At 46.8% G+C, this 10,372-nt stretch overlaps 1 protein-coding gene across 1 annotated transcript in view; it reads right to left on the bottom strand.

Annotated features, from left to right (window-relative positions):
- Nucleotides 1–226: 226 nt before the first annotated feature.
- The window catches only part of KAT6A (lysine acetyltransferase 6A), a 28,779-nt gene continuing 18,633 nt past the window's right edge, over nt 227–10,372 (bottom strand). Inside the window, exons 12-18 of the mRNA XM_062015750.1 lie at nt 9,959–10,120; nt 9,605–9,698; nt 8,134–8,365; nt 7,289–7,499; nt 5,848–6,543; nt 5,158–5,476; nt 227–2,884 (exon numbers count right to left, since the gene is read on the bottom strand). Of these exons, the coding sequence (XP_061871734.1) occupies nt 297–2,884; nt 5,158–5,476; nt 5,848–6,543; nt 7,289–7,499; nt 8,134–8,365; nt 9,605–9,698; nt 9,959–10,120 (4,302 nt within the window). The 3' untranslated portion in view covers nt 227–296. The remainder of the gene's footprint in view (nt 2,885–5,157; nt 5,477–5,847; nt 6,544–7,288; nt 7,500–8,133; nt 8,366–9,604; nt 9,699–9,958; nt 10,121–10,372) is intronic.

Below are 10,372 nucleotides of genomic sequence, written 5' to 3'. Positions count from 1 at the left end.
TCTCTTTAAATTGTGACAAGGTTTGCTTTTGTGCATGTGTTGGGTTTGTTTTTTCCCCCCTATATAAAACACCTGTAAATGATCTCGGCTGTAAAACGTTTCAGGATCGTGAAGGAAACGGAAAATCAAAGTAAAAAAAAAACCAAAACAAAACCAAAATAAACCAAAAGGAAATCCCTCTAAATCTACAGCAATATTTAAACTGGAAAAAGGTCCATTTTCTCTGTTTTCGTCAGTATAAAAGGTTCCTTTATTTATATATATTTCAGTTTTTAGGACGCAAGTTCGTCTCTCGCTCATCTTCTCATGTATGGTCCATTGAGGGACTGCTTGGGCACCCCGGCAGCGTTCATGTAGCTGTGATGGGAGGGGCCAGTGTACATCATGTTCCCGTGAGGATTTGGCTGCATAGGCTGCTGGGTATAGGCCTGGCTCCCCATCATTCCCATCTGCATCTGCATAGGATACTGTGCTGTCTGGTTCATGTAGGCGGGGTTGCTATGGTAACTGCTGTTCATCATGGGCTGCGTCATCCTGTAGCTGTTCATGGCGTTCAGGGTGTTCATATTCATGGAGTTGACGTTGTAAGGGGCCGTGGGCATCAGGTTGACCCCCATGTTCATGCCACGCTGCACGGCCAGGGCGCGAGGCCCCGCCTGCATGGCCACGGCGGGAGGGCTGCGGCCGTAGAGCTGCTGCTGGTGTGCGCTGGCCGAGGGCAGCGGCGCCGACTTGGAGCGGATGGAGATGTGCCCCTTGACTGGCATCTGCCCCTGCAGCCTCTGCGTGTGAGGGATGCCGATGTTGGTGGCCGACATGTTGCACTGGAGCAGAGGTGACGTGAGGTTCATGGTGGTGGAGGCCAGGTTCGGCGGGGGGGTCATGGTGGCTTGTGCTTGTGGCGTGCCTGCTAAGGGGTGAGAGGGAGCGAGCTGAGCCAGTCCCGTGTTGGACAGAGAAACGCTGGTTGCATAGGAAGTCACAGCAGGAGAATGGCTATAAGGCATGGCATGAGGGTCCATAATGGTGTTTGTCAGCTGCTGCAACTTGGCTAAACTGAACGTGGCTGATGGTTGTGAGTAGCTCCCGGCACCGAAATCCCCTGGAATCCTCTCGTAGATGCTTATGTTGCCGGCGCTGCCCGATTCGGGTATTTCCATGATCATGGGGGCTGGCGTGAAGCTGTTGTTCATGCTACACTGGGACAGCGGGGGCTGCTGCTGGGGTGGAGGCGGTGGCTGCGGCTGCTGCGGCTGCGGCGGCTGCTGCTGCTGCGGCTGCGTCGTCGGCTGCTGGTTACTCGGAGGCCTTTCCACCACGCAGCTCTGAGGTGACTTGATGTTGCAGTTTGCTGCAGGCTGGACAGCGTTTTGCTGCATCATGCTGCAACTGCTGCCAATGTTTGCCATTTGCTGAGTGACAACACAACTGTTCTGAGTGAGGCTGCTGGAAGAGGACAGTCCTCCGTAGGAACAGCTGCTCTGGGAAGAGTTATTTCCACAGATGCTGCCTCCCATCGTGGAGTCGTAGCTGCTGGGGTTTTCATAGTTCTCTGTAGTGCTCTCAATGCTGCCAAGGTCACTGAAGCCACTATCCACCACCTGCTGAGAGTGGTCCGATACCGAAGGCACATCCATCATGGGGCTGGTCTCCATGTTCTGCATAGAGGGTGCGGACAGGGATCCTTGTTCGGGACTTATCTGTGTGTAGCTGCTCTCCAGAGCAGGCACGTTGGGGCTGCTGACAGAACGCACTGACTGGCTGGGGTGGGACTGGACAGAGGATATCGGACTGTTGTGTTCTGAGGCCTGGCAGTCTTCAACCATCGATATCTGAGGATCCTCCTCAGTCTGGGTGTAACTCTGCAACGTCTGACAAGCCGCAAGAGTTTCTTCGCAGTCCTGGTAAGCTACATCATGCTCGTTGCTTTCCTCCTGCGTCAAGGACTGCACTGCTTGAACAGTTTCAAGATCTAGTTCGCTGTGAGGAAGCTCTTCCTCTTCCTTCAATTCAATTAACCCTTCTTTATTACTTTGCTCTTCTTCGTGATCATCTTCAGAGCCAGGGACGTGCTCCGAGCCCACCGATGTCTCATTGGAAGCCTGCTCTTCCTCCGAATCCGCCTCTGCTTCGTCTTTTTCTTTTGCATCTTCTCTAGTGCTTGGTATGCTTGTTTCTAAAAAACATTCTTGCTGAGGCTCCTCCTTCACCCCCTCTCTAACAGGCTGTTCCTCCAGTTCTTTCTTCTTCACGGAATCCAGGTGACCGTCATCTTCGTCATCAGCATCATGATCTTCGTTCTGATTTGTCACCACTGCGACCTCCTCCTCTTCCTCATGGTCATGCTCAGGTTCATCTAGTTCTTGCTGTTCTTCTTCTGACTGTCTTTGCTCTTCTAGAACCCGTGGCTTCTCCTCCACCTCCTCTTCTACCTCAGGCTCTTTTACTTCTGGCACTAGACTGCTGTTGCTGTCCACAGGAGAAACTGCTCTTACTTCACTGCCGGCTATATCCTCCTCTTCTCCCTCTCCTACTTCTTCCGCTTCCATATTCGCATCTTCCTCCTTCCTTTCCTCAGTAAGAGACAGCTCTTCCTTCTGCTCCGTGCTTTCCTCTTGCTCTGTCATTTTGGGCTTCCACCCTGCTTTTGAGCTGCCTGTCACTGCATCCTCTCCCTCCTCCTCAGCTGACGCTGGCACCTTTTCCCGGCTCAGTTTAAAGCCTGGTTTCCGACCAGGTCTTTTCTTCCAGTGGACTGGCTTCCGGCTTTTCCCTTTTGGCCATCCCTTCTTCTTTTTCATGGGTGTAGAAGTATCTGGCTCAAGTGAAGAATCCTGTGCTTCACATTTTCTCAGCATAGATAATGGTTTCAGAGTTGAGTTACCTGAAAACACAAATTGAAAAGACACTGTTCAAACACTTCTGCCTGACCCGAGCGCTCAGGGAAGCTTTCCCAAGCGCCCCCCTCGCGTTTATCAACTGTACGAGGTGACACCAGCTTAGGGATTTGTTGTGAAGGGTACCAAGAAGGATCAAGCTCTGCTCATTAGCAATCACATCACATTTGCAAAGAACACCAATGCTTTCAAGCTTTTGCCTGCCCAGAGCTCTGAGCTCAATACACAATTGGTGGGGTGAAGTGCTGGGAAGACTCAGCACCCTTTACAGATGTTACCTGTGGGGTACGTCCTCAAATGAAAACATCCCAGTGTAGGGGAACACGTGAAGTTGCTATAAAAGCAAGTTGCCATTTAGATCTGTATTTTGTGCAGCTGCTGAAGGATAATGATTACTACAGAGCTCCACCTTCCCCCAAGCAACACTAATCAAGTAGCACGGAACTGGTAGAATAGGAAGACAATCTTTATTTGTTTTCTCCACCACAGAACACACTGTCTTGCAGAATGGCCTAATCCTTAAAATACTGGCCTCAAATTCCCACACCACACTGGCCATTTGCACTCTGAGCCCTGACATCAATCAGAGCCAATTCAAATTCTCATCAGACACCAAACTTCAGAGACTGCAACGTTACATTCCAGAGGAATCCTAAAACGCTTCCAATGCATTGCCTCAGCTAGAGATTCAGTTCTCGGGGAAACACCTAACCCAAACCTCCCTTAGTCAGAAAGGACAAGTTTCTGTACACTTCCTACGAACATTCCTAACTCAGTTATGATTAAAACAGTCTGAGACAAGTATTAATGACTGCAACACTCTGTTTCTGCATTGTCAAAAGGCCGTGCTGCCTCCCTCCACCCAGCTTCAGGCCAGCTGTTTATGATGACTGATTATCCCCATAGGCTAACATCTCTGGGTAATTGAAAATACATAGTGTTTTCTGTAAGACCATTATAGTTTTGCAGTGTATGTGCAAAGGCACAAGGAGCCAACAGATCCCATCTGATGTCAGGAGCAGCAATACCCTAAACCAGTGGGATTGCTGCTTTATTACTCAGAGGTTCTGACAAATTTGCAGAAGTTTGGGGAAAAAAAAAGCAACAGAAATGACAGAAGGGAACAGAAAGCACTAAATTACAAGTGGAGAGTAAGAACAAGATAAAGTAGGTGAGCAAGGTATTTATCATTGGAGATTATAACGGGTGAGAGTTAAACCAGTGGCTTTCCAAACACCATTTCTGATCCCTGGGCACTCGATGGGCTATTTGTAGTCTGCAAAAGACAGTTAAAAATCACTGATGTATTTTGTAAAGCAATACATGTGTGTGGAATCTGTAAAGGGAGATGCATCTCCACCAGAAAGCATTCAGGAGCGCACAAATGAAAAGGACTGAGAACCACTTAGATCTAACAGACCTTGTCTCAACTCTGTAGTCTTACTGATGGTGCTTGTGTATCATAGAAATGTATTTCATGAGTAATCTGGACACAACAGAATTGAAACCAATGGTATCAACTGACTGTGCACACACTGCCACTAAGCCAATGCTGTAGCAACGTGTTTGCACTGAATTTCCATCATTAACTGCTGCTGGAAGGATTTAAGGGTAACTGATGCCGAATGGATGGGATAGGTGGCTATCATCACTTCAGTGCTTTCAGTACCTAAGGACTTCTAAAGAATAAATTCTCCCCTGCCAACCACAAGCCAGCTGAAAGAGAAATTAATGAGTCCATTTGTGTTTCTTTTCAATTGCCAGTGGGCTCTACATGGCCAGGTCCAACCAAATCCTTTTATTTTGTGACCTGAAGGTTCAGAGAACTTTAAGGAGATGGCAGAAGCTGAGAAGCAGGACATGCAACATAATGAGGAACAGCATCTCAAAAGAGACAATTTATTCTTTCTCTTTGTTATGGAAAACTGAGGGCTCTCCAGTTCATTTCTGGTTCATTTCTGTAAGCAAGCCTGCTGTGTAGGTTTTCCCACAATCACTGATACCAGTTTCACTAGGAAAGCTGAATCAAAGGGGCACCCTGTGATCAGGTCATTGCTAACAGGACAGTTGAAAGCATATACCACGTTTTCATAAGGGAATGTTTGAGGCTGCTTTGACCAGTGATTTATGCCTAAGTCCACCTTTTGGCTTTAAGTTACAAGACAAGGTAAGTAGCTTGTTCTGTCATGAACTAGTATCACCTGACACTCATTGACACGTTATCTACATCAAACTTTCAACAGCACACCACTAAACATACCATTAGTGTCATCAGACTCCTCCTCATCTTTGGACTTCCTCTTAGAAGAGGGTCTATGCCTGAGTGTGTCTGCTGGGGCTAAGTGCCGAAAGTATCCACTGGGCAAAAGTTCGTTCTCCTCTTCTTCATCCTCCTCCTCCTCCTCTTCCTCCTCCTCAATCTCAAAAGTAGGCTCTAATCTGGGCATTGGTCGTTCAGAGTCTGAGTCCTCAAACGGTTCATCCAGCACTTCTGTGGTCTCCGAGATGGTCTCAGTGACAACGCTGCTGTTGTGGTGCTTACGCTTGCGGACTCGCCTCTTCCGGTGAAGAATTGGCTTCTGAAAGTGGAAGGTGGGAGAGTACAAGACACTTGATCACATGCAGTACAAATAAGACACTGGTAAAGTAGAAAACATCAACAGCAGAGCTCAACAGTCTAAGCAGGACCAGACAGCTGCCTTCTAGAATCCAGACTCACTAGAGATACTGACCAGCACCTGCCTTCAGTTAGACATCAAATACAATGCAAGACAACGGACTGCCATGAAGACTGCCAGACTGACACTTGTGTAACAGTACAAACCAACAGCCCATCCACACCAGCTGACAGTTCACAGACACTACAATACAGATGTGAATAGATTAGAACACGCTGACAGAACACACTGCATGATACAGTCAGAGACAAGAAGAAAGAAGGCACACGTACCTTTCGTTTTAACGTCGGCTTGGTGAGAACAGGCGGGGAGCTTGATCGAGGACTCACGGGCTCATCGTCTTCCTCTTCACTACTCTCACTGAAACACCTCAGAAGTGTCCTATCACTGTCACTGTAGCGGCGAGGCAACCTGTCACAGTCCTCTGGGAATCTACACTTCAGGGGCTCCGGGGTCTTTTTCAACTGCCCTCTCCACCTCTCCATCCCTTCGCTGTACCGCCGCCGGGGAAGGGCAGACTTCTCGCCTTTGCCATACTGTCCCTGGGAAACTGCAGATTTTTCCTCCTCATCTTCTACATACCGGCCTCTTGGGGCTGGAGACTTCTCCTCACATTCACCACATCTCCCTTGCAAGGCCACCGACTTCTCCTCACAGTCACTGCAGCGGCCTCGCGAGGCTGCCGACTTCTCCTCGCACTCGCTGCATCGCCCGCTGGGAGCCGCTGACTTGTCCTCCATGGGCAGCATCGGCTCCTCCTCACAAAAGGGCTCCCGAAGCCTTTTGCCCTTGCGGCTCCATCGACCTCTTCGTGATGGCTGACTGTTTGCAGGAAGACTATCCAGGGGAAAAATGTGCTTGTTTGGCCGTGCAGAATTGGCTGGAGCAACAATGTCTGGCTTTTTTTCACTCTCGGGAGGTGAGTAAGGCTCTGGCTCTTTCTTCTCCCAGGACACAGACTTTACCATCTGATTTCAATAAAAACAAACAGATTTCACACTTGCTATTTAAACATGCAGCTCTATCCTCAATTCCCTTCCACAAAAGCTTTTGAGCAAGGGATCACTAAAGTTTAACCAGAGTTAAGAGCACAGACTTTTAAGAGCAACCAGACTTTTAAGAGCAGCAAAAGAATCAACCTTTAGGATCTGCTAACTGCTACTCCTTTTCTCCCAGGTAATCACATACTCATCACCTGATGGCAGAGTGTAATCCCTGATGGGAAAGTGTAACCCTTCAAGGACAGCAGCCTACATCTCAGAAACCTTCACTGCTCTGTGGGCAGTAATTATAAAGCTATTAGTGCTTTTACAGCAAAAACTGTCAGTGAAAAACGTTCAGAGCTTTGATTGATTCATTTCCATCTCTGCTGTCTGTCACTTAAAGAAACATTGGGTCCTTCAAACCTAAATCCATTACAGTAATGTGATGACAGACCACGTTGCTCCAGAGTGGGAGGCTGGGTGGTTTGGTTTTGTTCTTTTCTGAACACACACAGACACCCCCCGCCCCGGCCAATACATACTACAGAAATCACCAAAGCCCTTTTACTCTGTCCAGAGATAGTCTTTAGCTTTGGTTTGAGTTTAGAGACATAAACTAATCATAACCACATTGCTTTTTATGCCAAATGCCCCAGGTTTGGCATTTTCTGCCTGCAGCAGCACCCAGTGTAACCTGCATGCCACACACAAGTATCAGATTCATTCTTACACTGCTCTCTGGATCCTTTTCTTTCTGCTGTTGCTGCTCTTCATTTTCCCCATCCTCTGTCTCCTCCTCTTCATCTTCAGAGACAACCGAGTTGGAAACTATAACAGGCGTCCAACGCAGACACTCCGCATCCACGTCTATAGGTCGGACGTTAGTTCTGAGCTTTGCCATGTGCTCCTGGATCAGTTTCTCCCGACGAATGATCACAAATCTAAACAGTGACAACACTCTGATCAACAACAGGCTGTACTCTATACCCTTTGTCATGTGACACAGTAGAATATAACCCCACTCCACAAAGTGCTATGGTCTGAAACAAAATCAGGCCCACTATTTCACTTGACCTGTACACTCAGCTGGGCAAGGAGATTATTCTATATGCACACATCTCATTTCTACCAGTGCTCCACCCACTATTCAAGCATCTATGTTAATCAAATCCACATAGCTAACAGCAGCTTTGAGGCACAGAGAAAAGGAAACAACTGTCTGCCCAGTGACTTGATAAAGGAACGGATTTCCCTGCAGAGGAAGGAAATTGATGTTCTTTGCTCTGTTTTGTGAATATGTTGGACTCACTATCCTGAGAAGTATGGCCAAGACACAGCTTGCTTTTTCACTCACAGCTGCAGAGCTACACAGCTGGAAATCTGATCCACCTTTGGCACTCCACAATTCTTGCATCACACAACAGCATCATAAATCTCTACAGACAGTACAGCCAGTGTTTGGACACTTAGTCTTCCAACCAAGCTTACTAGACGTGGCTTGTCTCCAAACACCTTTACACTTCACTCCAACACACCTGAGGCTATTTGGAAGTACAACAGGACTCCTGTACTCACTGATCACTACGGAAGTCCAGCATTCGTAGGTGATGCAGAGTGGAGGTGATATCTTGAGGGCAGATTCCAGTCAGCTTACTCAATTTCTTGATGCTTAATTGCTTGTCACGTTGATGATAAAGGCACTCCAATATGACACTTTTCCAATAAGCCATATATGAGAGGCGCCCCAGGTCTGACAGGGGCTTCTCTGGTGATCCTGCTTGACCCTCACGCTTTGAAAGCAAATAGCCTAAAGACAGAAAAGAATCATTACAAAACCAGCACATACAGCTTCTGTCCCCACCCAAACTCCTACAAAGGCATTGTTTCCAGAGTAGCTGAATGCTGCCTACAAGGTGTAACTTAGAAAGACACACTGAGTGCTCCAGCCGAGTATATTTCGGTTTTTGTTTAAACTCCTGTCGTTCGAGTGTGAGGTATCAAAACTCCTGACATTGGCTACGAGCAACGCCACGAGATGGCAGCACTTGCCCACCTAGAAACTATCCTAAGCCTGAAACACACAGTCCGCCGAGTAATTGCAACGGCAATAGTGAAGATGTCAGAGGGAAAACGTGTTTCAGCCACTTTAATACGGCAAACAACTTCCTTAAAAATTTTCCACTGTCAAATTTCAGGGCCATACTGGACAGGATCAAGCTCAATCTGCAGAGACTAAAGACTGTGATGCAGTGCACAGGTTCAATGAAGACCAGGAGGTTATATCCTCCCCATGATGATGAAAGGAGAGGGGGAACCAGCTGACAAATGAGTCTTCTCACTGCTGCCCACGTTTGCTGATTCCCCAAGAAACATCACTAAGTTCCTTTGTTTCACCAACATTTTCAGGAGGACAACTCATCCACACAAGGATATTTACCAGCCAAAACATTCCAGTATCATTATACCAGTAGGGTATTTCCTCTGGACATTAACTCCCAAACTGACAAGGTCACAGGGAGGGACTGTATCAGTCTGCACTCAACATCGTAAGAGAGATTCAGTTCAGTGTCCCTGTGAAGTTGCTGGGATCCATGGATGAATCTGAGAATTGAGTACTCAGAGCATAAATATGTTTGGGTTTATGGTTCTCAAAGTTAAATTAAAACCTAACTATGATCCCCTTTTGCTTAAGACATTCATTCACTTCATCTGCTGAAGGCTTCGACACACCATGCAGCTTTAGGGTTGAAAGAACCACATGCACAAGGGAAGCTTCTGCTGAAAACACTCTACTGACACATGCCTATGGTTTCCACTGTAACTTGCTTACACAGGAAGCATGAGAATTAGAGGGAAAACGATCAAGTTGTCTTTAGAACTGAAGCCTTCCAACAAGGGTAAATTGTGATGTTCAGATGACTTTGTCAGCTTTAGAATCCTTTGTCCCAAGATGGGGTTTCATTTAATTGGAAGTATCTCCTGTTCCACACTTAAGCCTTTCTTTAAAATACAAAAAGACAAAGAAAGTGAAGAAAAAGTTCCTTACTGAAGTCAATTAGGAACCTGCCATAGCCCTTACGCTGGTACTGTGGAAGAATCATGATACAGGAAACGTTGTACTTCTGTTGGCAGTGTTTCTCCTGTTGGGAAAAAAGCAGCAAATAAAGACCAGTGAGAAAGAGAACTTGTTCTGTACCAGATCCTAACTACTTCTATATCAAATCCACAACATTTCTTAGGAATAACAACACACCTGAGCCAAGGAAAGACAGAAACCTACACCTGTATTTCACAACTTGTTACATAAAATGCAAGGGCCTAAATGACATTGTAAAGCTCTGAAGCAGCATTTCTCACCGTAGTAAATCCAGTTTCAGGCTTGAAGTACTCAAACACTTGCCTTAGAAAAGTAGCCAACAAGGTGACAGCCCTTGACATCGTTCTGTGTCAGCACATAGAAAAGAAATGGCTCCACATCGTAATACAGAGTCTTGTGGTCCAGGAAGAGTTTGGCTAACAAGCACAAATTCTGGCAGTAGATGGTGCTGACATTGCCATCAACCTTACAGAAATGAGGAAAAACAAGTTTTGTCACTTCACTTGCTGTCATGCAAGGACACAGGCCATCTGGGGAGCCCTGTGTGTTTAAACTAACATGACAAGAAGACTTCTCTGCCACAAGTATCAACTCAAAGGACTTCAACTTCCACATCATGTAAGCCACAGTCAGGTTACTGTTACTGTTAGTGTAAGAGAGAACTTCAATTTGAACAGCTCTTAAAATGAAAAAGGATTTTGAGATAGCAAGCCTCCT

This window comes from Colius striatus, chromosome 27 (assembly GCF_028858725.1).
Source record: "Colius striatus isolate bColStr4 chromosome 27, bColStr4.1.hap1, whole genome shotgun sequence".
Taxonomy (NCBI): domain Eukaryota; kingdom Metazoa; phylum Chordata; class Aves; order Coliiformes; family Coliidae; genus Colius; species Colius striatus.
This window is presented reverse-complemented; position numbering and strand designations above follow the sequence as displayed.